At 37.4% G+C, this 19,818-nt stretch overlaps 1 protein-coding gene across 1 annotated transcript in view; it reads left to right on the top strand.

Moving 5' to 3' along the window:
• Positions 1 to 19,818, top strand: part of LOC127624423 (low density lipoprotein receptor adapter protein 1-B-like) — a 46,397-nt gene that overhangs the window by 11,935 nt on the left and 14,644 nt on the right. Inside the window, exons 2-3 of the mRNA XM_052099242.1 lie at positions 10,546 to 10,688; positions 15,851 to 15,963. Of these exons, the coding sequence (XP_051955202.1) occupies positions 10,546 to 10,688; positions 15,851 to 15,963 (256 nt within the window). The remainder of the gene's footprint in view (positions 1 to 10,545; positions 10,689 to 15,850; positions 15,964 to 19,818) is intronic.

Here is a 19,818-nt window from a genome sequence, read left to right as displayed (position 1 = left end):
ATACTGTTGTTGATTATTACTCACTGAGTTCTGACTTTGCAGAAGCCTCTTACTATTTCTAGAAAATCCATGAGCTTTGCTGTCTTCTCCCTTTAAGCATTTGTATTTGTCAGTTTCATTCTAACCAAAAGAGAGTTAAAATGGAAATCGCTGAAGATACCGTTGATGATACAGATGTAAATATCTGTGAATATGTGTGCCATGTTGGTAAGACAGCCCTGTGTGCATTAGCACCCATTGGTTGGCAAGTCATGCAGCAAGCCATTAATTCATTCAGTTTTTGAAGAGAATTCCCCTTGTCGCCTTGAGGCAGGAGATGTTGTCTTTCTTCTTTCAGTCATAAGATAAACCTCGTTTTCTCTGTTCATTAATTCAATTTGCGCACTCATCCATATGAGTGATAACACTCATAATTACAGGCCTCTGCAGACGTGAGAATACTTTGGAGTATAAGGAACTGAAATCAGAGATAAATGAGAGTTACTTTCAAGTAATTCTTTATCTTTAATCCACTGTTTAAATCATGAGATGAGATTACATTGAGTCTCTGAAATGACTCTGCGGCCTTGATGCAACTTTGAAACTCATTTTAGTTTAGATAGGGGAATTAGTGATAATGAAAATGATGAATATCAAAGGCCATGTCCACACTAATACTTTTTTGGTTGAAAAATGTGCTATATTTAGACCTCTCACCCACACTGGAACAGTGTTTTCATCTACCAAAAATGGAGACTTTCAAAAACGCTTTCTAGTACTGCATACTTTGGAAAACAATTACATTAGTAAATGAAGTAATGAGTTAAAAAAATATATATTAGTGTGGACATGCCCTAGGGTTGGGTTAGGGTTAGGATTTGGGGTTAGAGTTAAATTTTGGGGTAAGGGTTGGTTTAGGGTTAGGATTAGGGGTTAGAGTTAGGTTTTGGGGTAAGTGTTGGATTAGGGATAGGATTAGGGGTTAGAGTTAGGTTTTGGGGTAAGTGTTGGTTTAGGGTTAGCATTAGGGGTTCAAGCTAAGTTTTGGGGTAAGTGTTGGGTTAGGGGTTAGAGTTAGGTTTTGGGGTAAGTGTTGGGTTAGGGGTTAGAGTTAAATTTTGGGGTAATGGTTGGTTTAGGGTTAGGATTAGGGGTTAGAGTTAGGTTTTGGGGTAAGTGTTGGGTTAGGGATAGGATTAGGGGTTAGAGTTAGGTTTTGGGGTATGTGTTGGGTTAGGGTTAGGATTAGGGGTTAGAGTTAAGTTTTGGGGTAAGTGTTGGGTTAGTGGTTAGAGTTAGGTTTTGGGGTAAGTGTTGGGTTAGGGTTAGGATTTGGGGTTAGAGTTAAGTTTTGGGGTAAGTGTTGGGTTAGGATTTGGGTTTAGAGTTGAGTTTTGGGGTAAGTGTTGGGTTAGGTTTAGGATTAGGGGTTAGAGTTAAGTTTTGGGGTATGTGTTGGGTTAGGGTTAGGGTTTTGGGGTAAGTATTGGGTTAGGGTTAGGTTTTGGGGTTAGAGTTAAGTTTTGTGGTAAGGGTTGAGTTAGGATTTGAGGTTAGAGTTAAGTTTTGGGGTACGTGTTGGGTTAGGATTAGGATTAGGGGTTAGAGTTAGAGTTAGGTTTTGGGGTAAGTGTTGGGTTAGGGTTAGGATTAGGGGTTAGAGTTAAGTTTTGGGATACATTTTGGGATAGAGTTAGGATTAGGGGTTAGAGTTAAGTTTTGGGGTATGTGTTGGGTTAGGGTTAGGGTTTTGGGGTAAGTGTTGGGTTAGGGTTAGGATTTGGGGTTAGAGTTAAGTTTTAGGGTATGTGTTGGGTTAGGGTTAGGGTTTTAGTGTAAGTATTGGGTTAGGGTTAGGATTTGGGGTTAGAGTTAAGTTTTGGGGTATGTGTTGGGTTAGGGTTAGGGTTTTGGTGTAAGGGTTGGTTTAGGGTTAGGATTAGGGGTTAGAGTTAAGTTTTGTGGTAAGGGTTGGGTTAGGGATAGGATTAGGGGTTAGAGTTAGGTTTTGGGGTATGTGTTGGGTTAGGGTTAGGATTTGGGGTTAGAGTTAAGTTTTGGGGTAAGTGTTGGGTTAGTGGTTAGAGTTAGGTTTTGGGGTAAGTGTTGGGTTAGGGTTAGGATTTGAGGTTAGAGTTAAGTTTTGGGGTAAGTGTTGGGTTAGGATTTGGGTTTAGAGTTGAGTTTTGGGGTAAGTGTTGGGTTAGGTTTAGGATTAGGGGTTAGAGTTAAGTTTTGGGGTATGTGTTGGGTTAGGGTTTTGGGGTAAGTATTGGGTTAGGGTTAGGTTTTGGGGTTAGAGTTAAGTTTTGGAGTATGTGTTGGGTTAGGGTTAGGGTTTTGGGGTAAGTGTTGGGTTAGGGTTAGGATTAGGGTTTAGAGTTAAGTTTTGTGGTAAGGGTTGAATTAGGATTTGAGGTTAGAGTTAAGTTTTGGGGTATGTGTTGGGTTAGGATTAGGATTAGGGGTTAGAGTTAGGTTTTGGGGTAAGTGTTGGGTTAGGGTTAGGATTAGGGGTTAGAGTTAAGTTTTGGGATACATTTTGGGATAGAGTTAGGATTAGGGGTTAGAGTTAGAGTTAGATTTTGGGGTAAGTGTTGGGTTAGGTTTAGGATTAGGGGTTAGAGTTAAATTTTGGGGTAAATTTTGGGTTAGGGTTAGGATTAGGGGTTAGAGTTAGAGTTAGGTTTTGGGGTAAGTGTTGGGTTAGGGTTAGGATTAGAGTTAAGTTTTGGGGTAAGTGTTGGGTTAGGATTTGGGTTTAGAGTTGAGTTTTGGGGTAAGTGTTGGGTTAGGTTTAGGGGTTAGAGTTAAGTTTTGGGGTATGTGTTGGGTTAGAGTTAGGGTTTTGGGGTAAGTGTTGGGTTAGGGTTAGGATTAGGATTTGGGGTTAGAGTTAAGTTTTGGGGTATGTGTTGGGTTAGGGTTTTGGGGTAAGGGTTGGTTTAGGGTTAGGATTAGGGGTTAGAGTTAAGTTTTGTGGTAAGGGTTGGGTTAGGGATAGGATTAGGGGTTAGAGTTAGGTTTTGGGGTATGTGTTGGGTTAGTGGTTAGAGTTAGGTTTTGGGGTAAGTGTTGGGTTAGGGTTAGGATTTCGGGGTTAGGAGTTAGAGTTTTGGGGGTAAGTGTTGGGTTAGGATTAGGGGTTAGCTAATTTGGGATGTTGGGTTAGGGTTAGGTTGGGTTAGGGTTAGGATTTGGGGTTAGAGTTAAGTCTGTTGGGTTAGGGTTAGGGTTTTGGGGTAAGTGTTGGGTTAGGGTTAGGATTAGGGGTTAGAGTTAAATTTTGGGGTAAATTTTGGGTTAGGGTTAGGATTAGGGGTTAGAGTTAGGTTTTGGGGTAAGTGTTGGGTTAGGGTTAGGATTAGAGTTAAGTTTTGGGGTAAGTGTTGGGTTAGGATTTGGGTTTAGAGTTGAGTATTTTGGGGTAAATTGTGGTTAGGGTTAGGATTAGGGGTTAGAGTTAGAGTTAGATTTTGGGGTAAGTGTTGGGTTAGGGTTAGGATTAGAGTTAAGTTTTGGGGTAAGTGTTGGGTTAGGATTTGGGTTTAGAGTTGAGTTTTGGGGTAAGTGTTGGGTTAGGTTTAGGGGTTAGAGTTAAGTTTTGGGGTATGTGTTGGGTTAGAGTTAGAGTTTTGGGGTAAGTGTTGGGTTAGGGTTAGGATTAGGATTTGGGGTTAGAGTTAAGTTTTGGGGTATGTGTTGGGTTAGGGTTAGGGTTTTGGGGTAAGGGTTGGTTTAGGGTTAGGATTAGGGGTTAGAGTTAAGTTTTGTGGTAAGGGTTGGGTTAGGGATAGGATTAGGGGTTAGAGTTAGGTTTTGGGGTATGTGTTGGGTTAGTGGTTAGAGTTAGGTTTTGGGGTAAGTGTTGGGTTAGGGTTAGGATTTCGAGTTAGAGTTAAGTTTTGGGGTAAGTGTTGGGTTAGGATTTGGGTTTAGAGTTGAGTTTTGGGGTAAGTGTTGGGTTAGGTTTAGGATTAGGGGTTAGCGTTAAATTTTGGGGTATGTGTTGGGTTAGGGTTAGGGTTTTGGGGTAAGTGTTGGGTTAGGGTTAGGATTTGGGGTTAGAGTTAAGTTTTGGGGCATGTGTTGGGTTAGGGTTAGGGTTTTGGGGTAAGTGTTGGGTTAGGGTTAGGATTAGGGGTTAGAGTTAAGTTTCGTGGTAAGGGTTGGGTTAGGATTTGAGGTTAGGGGTTAGAGTTAGAGTTAGGTTTTGGGGTAAGTGTTGGGTTAGGATTAGGGGTTAGAGTTAAGTTTTGGGGTAAATTTTGGGATAGAGTTAGGATTAGGGGTTAGAGTTAGAGTTAGATTTTGGGGTAAGTGTTGGGTTAGGGTTAGGATTAGGGGTTAGAGTTAAATTTTGGGGTAAATTTTGGGTTAGGGTTAGGATTAGGGGTTAGAGTTAGAGTTAGGTTTTGGGGTAAGTGTTGGGTTAGGATTAGAGTTAAGTTTTGGGGTAAATTTTGGGTTATGGTTAGGATTAGGGGTTAGAGTTAAGTTTTGGGGTATGTGTTGGGTTAGGGATAGTATTAGGGGTTAGAGTTAGGTTTTGGGGTATGTTTTGGGTTAGGGTTAGGATTAGGGGTTAGAGTTAAGTTTTGGGGTAAGTGTTGGGTTAGGGGTTAGAGTTAGGTTTTGGGGTAAGTGTTGGGTTAGGGTTAGGATTTGGGGTTAGAGTTAAGTTTTGGGTAAGTGTTGGGTTAGGATTTGGGTTTAGAGTTGAGTTTTGGGGTAAGTATTGGGTTAGGGTTAGGATTAGGGGTTAGAGTTAAGTTTTGGGGTATGTGTTGGGGTAGGGTTAGGGTTAGGGTTGGTTAGGGGTAGAGTAAGTTGGGTAGGGTTGGGTTAGATTGAGGTTAGAGTTAAGTTTGGGGTAAGTGTTGGGTTAGGGTTAGGATTAGGGGTTAGAGTTAAGTTTTGTGGTAAGGGTTGGGTTAGGATTTGAGGTTAGAGTTAAGTTTTGGGGTATGTGTTGGGTTAGGGTTAGGATTAGGGGTTAGAGTTAGAGTTAGGTTTTGGGGTAAGTGTTTGGTTAGGGTTAGGATTAGGGGTTAGAGTTAAGTTTTGGGGTACATTTTGGGTTAGGGTTAGGATTAGGGGTTAGAGTTAGAGTTAGGTTTTGGGGTAAGTGTTGGGTTAGGGTTAGGATTAGAGGTTAGAGTTAAGTTTTGGGGTACATTTTGGGTTAGGGTTAGGATTAGGGGTTAGAGTTAGAGTTAGGTTTTGGGGTAAGTGTTGGCTTAGGGTTAGGATTAGGGGTTAGAGTTAAGTTTTGGGGTAAATTTTGGGTTAGGGTTAGGATTAGGGGTTAGAGTTAAGTTTTGGGGTAAGGGTTGGGTTAGGGTTAGGATTAGGGGTTAGAGTTAAGTTTTGGGGTAAGGGTTGGGTTAGGGTTAGGATTAGGGGTTAGAGTTAGAGATAAATCTATCATCGTTTACTCACCTTAATGCCATCTCAAACTTGCATTACTTTCTTTCTTCTGCAGATCACAAAAGAAGATTTTTTGAAGTATATATTATTTTGTTTGGTCCAAATATTTCAAGCATCAAAAAGACAAAGGCAGCATAAAAGTTATCCATAACTCACTCAAGTGGTTTACCTATGTCTTTTGAAGCAAAACTATTGGTTTTGGGTGAGAAATACACCAAAATGTAACTTGTTTGATTTTCATTATTTGAATTATTTGCTTAATGTTTTTAATTATCTGTTACACATAAAGTGTAGGGAGTCTTGTGGAAGGAAAAATGTGACAGGGCTGCACAGTAAGGTCAAAAGATTGTTAGATTATTGCATAGAGGAAATCTGTAGTGTTTTATCTTTCAGAAAGATATGATACATTTTTTGAAATATTCTTATTTGCATAATTGTATGGTAGTCATTATACTACTCACATAGAGTTATGTGTGTACAACACCTGTCTGTCTGGACTGTCTTATATCTAACATTGACTTTTGTTGCTAGTCAATGCAGCTTGGCCTGACACTACTGTGATCTCTTTTGCATGTGGTTGTCCTGAGCAGAGATTTCATGAAGCATGTTCAACACAGCTTCTACATCTCTGTGCCAATAACAAAAAGCCAAATATTGAGTTAATTCTGTTCTTCCTCCTCCATTACATTCTGTATACACATGGGTGTCTTGTGTCTGAATATGACTGAATCTTTGAATTCCACTTAAGGGTCGATGGAATCAGTTCTATTCCCCAACTGCTCTACGATCTCCCTTTCCACCATTTCAGAGTCTACTCATGTCCTATATTCTGTCAAGTTAATGTCCTAGATTCTAACCAAGACTCATTATTTAGACACTCTAATTGGCAAAGGAGAGATTGGAGGGCTTTTTCAACTGCTGTCAGCACGTATGAAGCTGAATGAAGTGAATTTTGAAGTTAAAAGCATATTTCTCTTTTTGGGGGCTCCTTTAGAAAATCTCGATTCCTTTCTTAGACTGGAGGAAAAAACATTATATGTGGCATTAATGTTTAACAATATGTATGTGATACATGCTGTCAATGGGTTGTTGTGCATATTTAATGCTTTAGCATCACTCCAGAAATCTGGGCATTTGATTTACTCGTTGCTATGGGCAACTGTCCATGTGTGAGCTCATGTTTTAATTAATCATCTCATCATGGAAATGCCATTATTATATTTACTGGGATTTGACACACTTGAGCATTCTTGGCTTTTGAGTGTAAATGAGACCATTAAGCATGTATTCATATCTGGCCATTCTGGCGATAGTCTAACTCGCTTTCCTTCAGTGCTACGGTTACTTTTGAATGCAGTTTTTTTTTTTATCCAATTAGCACTTTTTTTTTCTGAAGTAAATTTGTTTGGTTTTAAGAATGTATAGATATTCTAACTGTAAAACGAAAGTACATTTGTCAGGTATTGGAAAAAATTACAATAATTTTCCTCGCAGCTGCAAAAGGTTAAACACTTCAAAAATAATTTTCTTTGCTAACACTTTCAGAAGTGTTTCACTGCAAAAACAAAAACAAAAAAATAATAATTTTCTTAACCAGTATTTTTTATTTTGTCTAGTTTTCCAGTAAAAAAAAATCTAAACATCCTTAAAACAAGATGAATTTACTCCAGAGACAAAAATGTAAGATAAATATAAAGGTTTACAGAGAATATTGCATTGTCTTGTCCAGTATAAACCTCACTACATGTTTGATGATTTAGGCTTAAAACAAGAAAGAAAGAAAAAAGAAAAATAGCAAATGGGGATAGAAAAAAAAAACTTAACTCAGGTTATACTTTCTGAAAAGTCTTACAATTTGACACAATTTTGCTTCTCAAGTAAATGTTGTTTAAAGGATATTGAAACATCTACACATATCTAAAAATGCATTTTTCGTTTACCATTTTCCCCCCAGAGTATAGCCCTCACTATATTTGATCAGATTTAAACTTAAAACCAGAACAATAGTTAGCCAATGGGGTAAGACAAATAATCTCAATTCAAGATATATTCTCTCTGAAAACAAGTCATATTATCTTTATCTTACACAGTTGCTTAAGCTTAGCATCACATAAACCTTTACACCAGAGCGAGAAAAATCTGGAGAACTGCCATGCAGCTATTGTCTGATGCAGACATAAATGCGGTTACAGCACGTCTCAGCGCCTCTGGTAATCGCATTTTATGTTTGCACAAATCAGATCACTCTTTCACGGTGACACACATGTACCAACCCAGACATCAAATTAGGTGCTGTTAAAAATTTAAAAAATGCCACTCTCATTCCAAACACCCGATACTGCAACCTGCTGTTGGATATTTACCTGAAAAAAATCTAATTACCATTAGCCCTCTTGGCTTTATTTGTTTGTTTCACCTTATTGGCATAAACTTTGCAAAGTTTTACGAAAGTAAAAATGTCCTATTTCAATGTTATCTGAGCATAGGCCTGGAGCATCAACATGAATCTGATCAATTATTCATTTTAGCAGCCTGGTGTACTAAAAGTAGCATCCCTCTAGTTAAAGAATTATGCTAGTTTTGCAGCATTATTATTGGATAAAAAGATTCTTTGGCTCAAGTTTTGTGTGTGTGTCAGCAGAATTACAGCACAACACGTGTAATGAGCTTACATGCCAGGGAGTTTTCCAGAGAGCTTTTTGGCTACTTCTGTTATTTATTTATTTTTTAGCCCTGTTGGCCTTCTGAAACAGGCTAGAGAACAGTCAGAGATGGCTGCATTGCTGAGTGACCATTGAGTTTTGGTTTTCCTGCCCATTGAGTGCTGAGATAGATTGTGTGTCTTCATAAGATAACTTTTACATCTTAAAAAATGTAGTATGAGTAGAGTACCTGTCCTAAAATCTACTCAAGTAAGAGTAAAAGAGTAGCTCATTTAAAAGTAAAGAGTAGTGAGTATTGAGCACTGAGTTGCGAAAGCTATGCCCCATAATAAAAACTCTACGCTGCAATTTAAAAATGTAGCACACATACCCTAATTTACATTTCCTTTCATGACCGTTTGCCAGAAAGAATAAAAAATCTAGGTATTTTATAGGTGTTTGTGACTGACACCAAAAATGAAAATTCTCTCATCATTTCCCCTCCCTCATGCGATCTCGGATGTGTATGACTTTCTTTCTTCTGCTGAACACAAGTTAAGATTAGTTCAGCTCTTTTGGTCCATACAATGAAAGTGAATCGTTGCTAAAATATTGAAGCTCCACAAATCACATAAATCAGCATAAAAGTTGTTGAATCCATTACTCCAGACTCCAGTGGTTAAATCCATGTCTTCAGAAGAGATATGAATGGTTGGGTGAGAAAAAGATCAATATTTTAGTCAATTTGTACTATTCTCCTCCTAAAATTCTCCTCCCTGCTCAATCAATCTCCACTTTAACTTTCACTTTCTTTTTCTTTTGTTTTTGGTGATTCACGTTCTTCATGCATATTGAAGCGGTGAAGAATTTCTAGCAAAAATTGACTTAAATATTGATCTGTTTCTCACCCACACCTGTCATATCAATTCTGAAGTCATGGATTACACCACTGGAGTCAAAAACATCTGGGATGGCATGAAGGTGAGTAAATGATAAGAGAATTTTCATTTTTGCGTGAATTATTTCTTTAAGTAGCACATGGGGGGCCAATTGAGCCCGTGGCTCTATTGTTGCTGCTGATAAAGTGGAGTCCACTGCATGAAACTTGACATAAAACTTGACACAATTGGTCCTTGTGTGGCTCGGTGGATCTCTGTCTGCTGTTTTAAAATATTCTGCTCTTTTAGAATATTCTTACTGTTCAAAAGATAATATCTTGCACCTCAGCTTTGGAACAGATGATGGACTATCAGTAAGCAGTAAGGGTTAAAAGTGTTTCAGTGTTTTTAGATGATAGCTTTGACCTAGCAAAGTCATTTCGGTTGATTTTATGGTCATTAATGTTCTTAATGTTGCTATTGTTTTATGCACTTAAAGTGAACTTGAATGATAAACTTTGGCCGTACACTGCCATTGCTGTTAGATTTAATGTTTATTTAATTAATGTAATGTTTAATACACTTTTTTAAAATGTCATAAGGAGCTCTTTTTGAGAGGCCCTTTTTGTTAGTACTTTTCTTCCTCGTTGAACTTTAATGTTAAAATGATTATCCTACTCAAATGCATTTGACATAAAATAAAATAGAATTAGGTTGAAAGTAATCCAAAAGTAATTAGATTACCCCAAATATGTAATCTATGAGATTACATTACTGGTTGCATTTTGTGTCATGTAATTTGTAATTAGTGCAGGATTACAATTCACAAGTAATCCACCCAGCACTGTCCATAAGTAATTTAGTGTAAAATAAAACCTTATGAAGGATATGTGTCATTGTACAGTAAGCTAATGTAGAGGCATAATAATCGATAATTAACATTTATAACATTTCAAGTGCTTGATCCATGTAGATTTTTGCTACAGAAAAGCAGTGGCAGGGCAGTGAATGTCCTGTAGTCAGGTTCAGACTCCTGCAGGGCTTTGCAATGGACCCAAATGGGACTGAAAAGCTATTTTAAGCTTGCTGTGTGGCACAGTTTTAGAATTTCTCCTTACATGGGAACGAGCTCCACTTCTCCAAATGGTAATAGGTAGGTATAAAACCTGACATCAATGTTAATTTAGACAATGTGATTTTTTTTTTCAAATGGACATTTTGTTCAGTGGATCATTTTTTATGGTGTCAAAAACATTGAATTTTATTCATTGCAATGGCTACCATGTTTTGATCTATCCTGCATTGATAATCAATAAAGGTTCATTGATTTAAAAAAAAATTCTTCAGGTAACTCATTTTGAGCCCTTGGTTCCTTCCAAGGTTTCCTTCTAATCTATTTAAACATCTTCGGAATTGTGTTCTTGCCATGTTTGACTTTTGCTATGAATGGCAATATTATTTGCAATGCTGCTAGTGTATGAAAAGCATATACATTTTATAATAAATTGAATTGAGATTGTTATCCAAGCTTTAAACATTTAATTTGGTTATTAAAAGAAAATTCTTTAAATGATTGCAGCGTAAAGTTATATTATGTTTTATTTTGTGTTTTTCAGAGCTCCCAGAGAACTGGACGGACACCAAAGAGACACTCCTGGAAGGTATGGTGTTCAATGTGAAATACCTGGGCATGACTGTGGTTGGTCAACCTAAAGGAGAAGACATGGCAGCGGCTGCCATCATGAGGATCGTTACCACGGTCAGTCACCAAAGTAACAGTGCAAAGTGGGGGTCATGGGAGTTTTGAGATGAGTAAGAAATGAACATCAAATTGGCACAAAGCCTGGTAAAGCAGATTGTGTTATTTTACTGGTACATTTTTAGCAGCTTCTGATGAAGATTATTATTGTGCCTTTGACAATTTGCAGTAAATTATAAAAAATTATGTTGTCGGATTACCATTAATGCAGCTGCCATTGTATCTTATTGTTTTTCTTATTTTGTTGTCTTTTGAAGGGATAGTAATTGGAGGTCATGCTAAAACATTGTACAGAGATTGCTCTGAAACCAAATACTTTGTTGATTAAAAGTGTTGGCTCACACAAAGAGATTTGAGTCAATTAGGGTGAATACAAGTAAAAAAGGACACTTTTTGATCATTTGTCATTACCGTTGCTTTGAAATATGAAATGTCAGAACTGAACTGAAGTAATGAGAGCATGTAATCGTCCCAATTTAACTGTATTCACCCTATTATGGATGAGAAAACAGACTGATCTCACAGTGAAATAGGAAACAGCTGGTTGACATTTCCTAAGCTAAAATTGGTCAGTTATTACCAAAATGCGAAACACTGCCCCAAGTGGCCAAAGCGGTACGTTTTGATGGCTATTGGGCACCTGTGAGTATTATCCATGAAGGGGCGCCAAAAGCGAGTTGTGAAGCTAGTTGTTTTTAGCTGCACAGGCTGTAATGCAGTGAAAAGGAATGCATATTTATAAACTCAAAACACCCGAACCTAAACCTAACCAACAGTTGAGTAAAAATGCAGTGTTTGAAGGAAAAATACAACCTCCGAATCACACTCATCACTGAGCCCATTTACAACCTTAAACTGATACAGGAATGGTTTTTAAGCTTTGTCGGCTTAAGCATAATTGGTGTTAGAACATGCACGTATATGCACTTATTGATCATGCAAATGTGATTACTTCATGGTTTCAAGGCAGAATCTGAACCCAGGTCTCCCACGCAGCTGATTCAAATATGCTTGGGGTTGCACTACACAGGGGCGTGTCTAGAGCATTTTCAGTGGGGGGGCCATGCTGGGGCACTGCCTCCAAACGGGGTGGCCGCCAGTGACCAAAAAAAAAAAAATAAATTCTACAGTATATTGCGTAAATCCTATTGATTTTATTATTTTTTTTTAACTTGAATAAAGTTACTTGTAAACAAATGTAGTAATAAAGCACATTTTTGATTAATTTAGTTTTTTGGCATCCCTGTATATATCCATTGTTACATTTGAGAGCCAGTGTTTATTATTTTTAGTGTTTTCATAAAACTAACAAGTTTATAAAATAAAGGCAATTTTAATAATGAGCAATTTTAAAAACCCAGAAGCAGAAACAATGTCAACTATTTTCTTTTAATTAGTTTGGCCATTACAATATACAGTAGTTTTATTCACAATCTCTTTCAAATAATAATAATTAAAAAAAAATAATTCCCCCCACTGTAATAATTCAAATGGTTTGGCCAAAACATCATAGTGTTTCATTCAACATTTCTTTCAGATTAATTTACCATAAAGCTGAGTAACACAGAGTTAAAGTTTTAGCACTGTAACAGTTCAAATGAAAACATCACAGTTTAAAAATAAAATATGGAACCATTACATTGTGCTCTGCTAATATATTAAAGAACAGTCTTTAGTTTAGAAACAATAAGAACAGTAGCAGAAAGAGAGGAAAACAGTCAAAAAAGAAAGAAGGCAGACCTCAACTAGTTTCGGTGGTGACTGGCAAGCTCACCATTATTATTTATAATGGCTGCAGAGATATTATCTATATTGATTAAAAATAATGGTATTGAAGGTCTTTCAGTGTTGGATAGACATATACTTATAAGTCAGTTTGCTGACGATACAACATTGTTTCTAAAGAATGAATATCAAATTCCATTAGCTTTACATTCTATTAACCAGTTTTCTAAAGCTTCGGGGCACATTTAAACCTAAACAAATGTGTAATGTTAACACTGTTTCCTTTGCAGTCATTATCTAATATACAAATTAAAAGGGAAGTTAAATATTTGGGGATTATTATTTCTAAAGATAAAGATGCTATGGAGAATAAAAATGTGTTGAATAACAGATAAATGTAAGTCCATATTGAATAGATGGCTGCAGAGGGATCTTACCATTTATGGAAGGGTTCTTTTATCTAAAAAGGATAGTTTGTCCAGACTCATCTATCCAGCCTTCTCCGTGCCCATATCGATACGAATGATTAAATTAATAAATAAGGTGAATTTTAAATTTATTTGGAGAAATAAGTGTCAGTACATTAGAAAGGAGGACATGATTAAAAAATATGAAGACTGTGGGGTGAATGCTATCGACATTATGAATGGTGTTTTGAAAATGAAATGGTTAAAATCCTTCATTCAAAATAGCCACTCTTTTTGGTTTATTGTCCCCAATGCTATCTTTAACAAACTGGGGGGAATACACTTTCTGTTATGTTGTGACTTTGAGTGCACCTCGTTACCAGTTAAACTTTCAGCCTTCCATCAGCAAGTGCTGCTCTATTGGAAACTATTGTTCAAACATAACTTCACTCCTCACAACACTCCAGTTTGGAATAGTAGATATATAAAATTTGGCAGAAAATCTGTATATCTTGAGGAATGGATATCTAAAGGGATTTGGGCTATTGCCCATTCCTTGGATGATAATGGAAATTTGTTACTGTATAGAGAGTTTTGTGAGAAATTCCAAGTACAGTGTACCGTTAATATGTTTAATAGAGTGATTAGAGCTATACCAATTCCGTTAAGATTAATGGTTAAAGAAGACATGTTGTACTCCAAAATCTCCCCAGTACTGAGACAGCTCTCCTTAGAAGGTTAGGATTTTTGTGATAAAAAATGTACAAATAGAGTCATTAGAATTACCCAAAAACCTTATTACCCAAACCCATTTAGATGGGAATACGTGCTTAAAGATTTTGATAAGGTTGAAATAAAAAAAATTTGGAAAAATTATTTGTCTTTTTCTCTCCCTCCTAAAGCTAAGGAGGTGAACTTCAAAATTTTAAATGAGATTTATCCTACTAAAGAATTTTTAAGATTGAAATTTAATTTTGATGTGAATAATTGTGTTTTTTGTGAAACAAATATTGAAAATCTAGAGCATGTCTTCTTTGATTGTGATCTGGTGCAACCCTTTTGGAGTGAGGTGCAGAATCGGTTAAGGTCTAGGAGGGTTGAACTCCCACCTCTCACGTGGAAGTTAATTAGATTTGGTGTTTGTCTGGAAAACAAAGATTGTGATTTTGTTATTAATTTCTTGTTATGTTTTGGAAAGTTTTTCATTCATAAATGCAGATGGTTTAAATCTAAACCCAACTTTAATCACTGGATGAATGAGGTTAAACTCTTGTGCAAATCTTTAAAATTTGTTAAAAATCAGAAAGCCCTTAAACTGATTTCTCTTTTGGATACGTTTAAATTAATTTAAAAAGTCCTTTTTTATTTATTTTTTCATTTTATTTATTTTTGTTTTTTTTCTATTTAATTATTGGTTAGTTCATAGTGTGTTTTCTGTTCTTTGTACTAGCTATGCTCAACCTATGGCTGAACAATTGAGGTTATATTCAGAGATTTGTTGATGTACCTTGTTTGTGTTGTTGAAGGATAATTAAAAAAAAAATAAAAAAAGTATGTCGAAACAATTTACGGCAATTGTAGACAGTAGTTATTTGAGAAAATTGTTATGTATATTTTGATAAGTCACTTGTGATTTGTATCCTTTTTTTGGCAATAAAGATGACTTTATTAAGCTTTAAAAAAAAAAAAAACTTCTTTGAATCACGAACTTCAGTAGAGTCTATAAACTGATTGGCCGTAAAATGAACCAATCACAAGACATCTTATGGGGGGGCACCTGGGGTGGCCAATCGAATTTCAGGGGGGGCCGGTGCCCCCCAGCCACCACGTAGACCCGCCCCTGGCACTACAGGAGACGGTTAACACACTGGAGCAGGCGCAAAAATATCTGATAGGCGATAGGAGAGGTGATTGACAGCAAGTCGGCATAATGTGGCCAATTCTAGGGTACTGGAACTCTCGGGAACAACAGCTTGAAACTCTTTGGTGTAGTTCCACCTCAGTCCTCATATTATACACATTAGGCTCTACACGCAATGTTGGGATCAAACTGAAGTGCACAATATGAAAAACAGTTTTTTTTCCCTGTAATAGCACAACCGAATCAGATTGTATGAAAGTGACAACTTTCTGTCCAAACTAACTGTCAGCCTCTGAATCCCTGACATGAGTCTCACTGCAGTTTTCATCATTTGTTTTGAAAATGAGTGTTGACTCTCTCCCGAGGAGGGAGACAGACCCTCCAGATATGCATTGCCTGATTCTCTTTGTCCTTGACAAGTCCTCTCTCTCATCTTCTGCATTTGAACCATTATTTACCCTCGTCCTCTCCCATGTTGGCCTCTTTTCTGTCCTGCCAGCACAATGCAGTAATGTGCCAATCTGTTCCTCATAGAAACAATAAGGATGAAGATGAACCATATGAAGTGTCTCTTTTTAGATTTTGTACCTACTGTATAGAAATCCTTTTTACAGTTAAAGGTCCACAAAGACTTTGCTGACCCTTTGAGGTTATTGTTTATGGTCAAAGTTGAGTAGGCTATGACAAATTTGTTTGTCTAAAGCTAACATATTTTATTGCTCAGAGTTTGCTCTTTCAAAGCTCTTGAGACTTAATAGAGGTCTCAGTTATGTTTTCAGTTATATCAGTTATGTAAGTTTTTGTCAACTTTGTTTTGTAAAACTCCTCTAGAGAAATGAAAACAGCCAAAAATGAGACAGTAAATAGTATGGCATAGAGAAATTTGTTCTTGGAAGAATAGAATAGAATACAATTTGAAGTTAAATGTTTATATCCATATTTAAGATTCTGACTTGAGGTTGCAACCTTTGGTATCTAGAAAAGAAATCTAAGCACTGGTTGATTCATGGTTGGGATATCTTCTCAAACTTTGGAGAAGTCATATGTAAGATTACTAAATTCTTTTTCAGTCAAAGACTTCAACAAATTATCCCATTGCTCTAATTTAATCTCATTGATGTCTTGGAGAAAACAGTTAAGCTGTAATTTATGATTTTTCCTATGTACAGGCTCGTGCCAGTGTAAAGAAGTTTAGAAAAGTGACCCTCAATGTCTCCACAAAAGGAATCATCATCTCAGACACAGAGACCAATGACCTGATTGAGGACGTTTCCATTTACAGGTAATAAATCACATGAAAACATCTCTCAGGTTCTCATGAATTTTAAAAACCATTCAGTAAATTATTTGAATAGGCATTGCTTAACTCCCTCACAATAAACCGTGTAAAGATTAAATGTCAGTCTAGGTCTGTAGAGCTTCAGTGTATTTTGTTTAGTTTTTTCACTGACAACAACATGACCTCTACAGTCAGATCACTATCCAGTGAATCATTAACATTTAAGTATGCCAATCAAATGTTCAATCTGTTCAGTCAAAGGGGCAACATGCTTGGATCTTTTCTCCTATAAGTGAGATGCTGGTACATCTTGATCACAGTGATTTAAGGTTCTTTAAGATGCGTATTATTTTTGGTTGAAACAGAAATACTGTATTGTATGCCTCTGTTAAAGGGAAGTGTGTTATTAAAATGGGGACACAGGGGTGGTTCAGAGTCCAGACAGAGGCCCCCTTGCTGATCCATCCTTATCAGCAACACCAGAAACACAGTCACGGGAATCACAGATCTTTTTATCCTCTCCCATAGAAAACCTATTCCCCATTCTTCTGACTCGATCCATTATTCTCTCTCTCTCTCTCTCTCTCTCTCTCTCTCTCTCTCTCTCTCTCTCTCTCTGTTGGGACATTGATATGTCCTTTGCTGTGACATGCTCCATCTAAACTGTCTTAAACAGCATTTTTTAATTCTTTTAGAATTAACAGAATTTTTTGGACCTCATATTTATTGAGAGACTACATGGAATATTTGTATTCTAAAATAATAAATGAATTAGTCACAAATTATGCAAGACTATTTAAAATTAGGGCAAATGTGTAAAGCAGTTTTATATGTCCAAGACTAGTGAAGAAACAATTAAAATTAGTGAAAAACTTAGAAACGCCCCCTTTTTCCAAAAACCTGCCCTTCAAAGATACTATAGCACCTTAAAGACCATTGTAATCAGATATGGAGCAGGAGAGCAGTGGTGTTTCATCTCAGTGTGGTCAAAGTTGTCAACAGTAGCAAAGTAGCATTGTTACACAACAAACAACTGACAACTGCTTATGAAGCTGAATGTGGAATTTGACTTCAATGATCTGCTTCAACTACCAAACATTTCCAGCTTTCTACTTCCCATATATGAGTTGCCCTGTAAACTCTTAAAGAAATTGATAGGAAGAAAGTGCCTCAAGGTCTTTTGATTGGCTATACAAAGCAGCCGAGCTGTCACTGAGACAATTGTGATAATTCAGAACAACTTTAATGGTATCTGTCAGGTAACTGGGACATTTTCTTGAAGCACCTGTGCTGAACATGTGACCAGTTACAGAACCTAAGATATACTGTATAGGCCTGCTTTCAGTTATACATTCAAACAAACTTTAACCTAAAAAGTCCATGGACACAGTATCTGTCAACTACACTAAACATTTTTTTTTTCATGTGGCAACATCTAAATTAACTGGTTTGATTAAAATATTATTTTGCATCACTGAATCTAAGTGAATACTTCACAGCCCTTTCCTGATGAAATTATCACTAGCTGTGCTAAAACAATAACTTTTACTCCCTTGCACACAAGTGAGTATAACGGCAGATTATTAGTTCATAAACAATTACTTTTCACCCTGTTCTTTACACAATGCCATCTTACATCAAAACACTTTTACTCTCTTGTTATGACTTTTACCTCTTCTAGATAGTCAAGTTTGATTGTCTTCTTGGCACAGCCAAGGTCCGTGAGGAGCCCCGGCGGTGCCGATCCGAGGACCTCACTAAACCATCAAAACGGTAGTAGTGAAGGACAGTGTTTACAAAGGGCAGGGACTTAATCAATGCAAGCTTATGACCCTTGCTTAGTGGGAATTCCTCGTTGATGGGAAATAGCTGCAATCCCCAGTCCCGATCACAAGTGGGTTTCAGCGGGTTACCCACGCCTCTCGGCACAGGGTAGACCCATGCACATCCACACATTGTGGCATGCGTGCAGCCCGAGACATCTAAATGCATCACTAAATTGCTCGATCTCGCATGGCTGAACGCCACTGGTCCCTCTAAGAAGTTGGTCAAACTTGTTCGAGCAACTGTCAGAGTGTTGCATTTGCGATGCAAAGGACGGGGGTTGAAATGTGAGTCGAAATGGATGTAGCATATTGCTTCAGCAGTTTTGTTTTTCATCTCACATTTTCTTTTCTGACACAATCAGTAAGGTTTAGGTTTAAGATTTAGGGCACAGAGGTACGTTTTGTTTTAAATTTTTATTCTCTCATAATTTACTCACCCTCATGCCATCCCTGATGTGTATGACTTTCTTTCTTCAACAGAACACAAATAAAGATTTTCAGATGAATATCGCAGCTCTGTAGGTCCATACAGTGCAAGTGAATGGTGGCCAGAATTTTGAAGCTCCAAAATGCACGTAAAGGCAAAATAAAATGAATTCATATGACTCCAGTGGTTTAATCTGAAGTTATATGATAGGTGTGGGTGAGAAACAGAACACTATTTAAGTCCTTTTTACTCTAAATTTCCACCTTTGACCAGCCCAGACCAATAGGTGGCGATATGCATGAAGAGCACTTTTTGGGTGAACTATTCCTTTAAAACCCTCATCTGTTTGGAAGAAAAAAAAGTCACTTTTAGCACCGCACAGTGGATGTGTATGGAAAACATGACGCCACAGTCACATAATGTTTATGAGATCAGTCTTCAGGTTACCACTTTTTACAGTGTACACACACATACACCACACATGCCCTGTCTGTCTCTCCTCTCTATGCCAGCACAGCATCAGGTCTGCAACAAAACACTCTGTCCTTGCACCTGGAACTCTTCCATCCCTGGGACAGACCTGCCTGCATCCTCTGTCTATTTAGAGTAATGACATATGGATTCCTAGACTGTGGAATGCAGTGAGCTCAAGTAACAGGACAAAATACTCTTCACAGCACATCTTCTACTTATATTATATGTCTGGGTTATTAGTCTGATTCAGATAAATCATATTTTTTTGTGTAAAAGAAAACACCCTGGAATTGCGAGTCTTATATGGAAGAATGCAATCTGTAGAGACTTTGACCATGAAGCCTCAGTTTGACTTTCAAAGGGGCCTGGAAAATAAACACAAGTGCCAGGGGACGATACATCAGAGTACAGTCAGAATGCTATTACAAATGCTGTTTCAACCCTGAGGGGGTTTTGGACAGAGGGTGAAGCACATAATCATGGGCAACAGACCCACTGACAATAAAGAGAGAAAGGGAAAATTGGAGCATTCTGAATGAAGTGGTGGGGGTTTGAAAAGAGGGATGCATCTTTGCCCTGATGATATGAATACTTTCCTCATCTTTATTCACTCTTTTGAGTTCCATCCCCCACAGCCGAGTATACAAATAATTAAGAAAAAAGACAGCTGTACTATTTTTAGTGTATAAGACGAGATGATGTGGTTTGTCTTGGCTCAGTGTGAGCTGTCAGTTTTATTACATCAGAAATAGTAAAGGTTCGAAAGGCAGTCTGGGTTGTTTTTTTATGCTTATGTTACAGACAACACTCTCTACCATTAATGATTTTTCTGTGACTTGTTATCCAAATATGTCAGTTTCACTACTGCCAGCTTGACTCTTTCAAAGAAAACATCTATATTTGTGTGCAAGACTGTATTTTGCTAAGCCACAAATCTTTCACTGTGCTTTGTATAATGAGATTCACTACGGTCCCGCATTAACTGTATGGGGGTTCATGAAAAGATTAAATGCCACTCTGGCTTTTCCCCCCATTATGTTTCACAGTAAAATGTTCGGCAAGAGAGGGGAGGTAGCAGGGCATAAGTGAGGGAGCAGGCTGTGGTACTGTCACACATCACCAACATAATTA

Source organism: Xyrauchen texanus, chromosome 30 (genome assembly GCF_025860055.1).
Source record: "Xyrauchen texanus isolate HMW12.3.18 chromosome 30, RBS_HiC_50CHRs, whole genome shotgun sequence".
Classification (NCBI taxonomy): domain Eukaryota; kingdom Metazoa; phylum Chordata; class Actinopteri; order Cypriniformes; family Catostomidae; genus Xyrauchen; species Xyrauchen texanus.
This window is presented reverse-complemented; position numbering and strand designations above follow the sequence as displayed.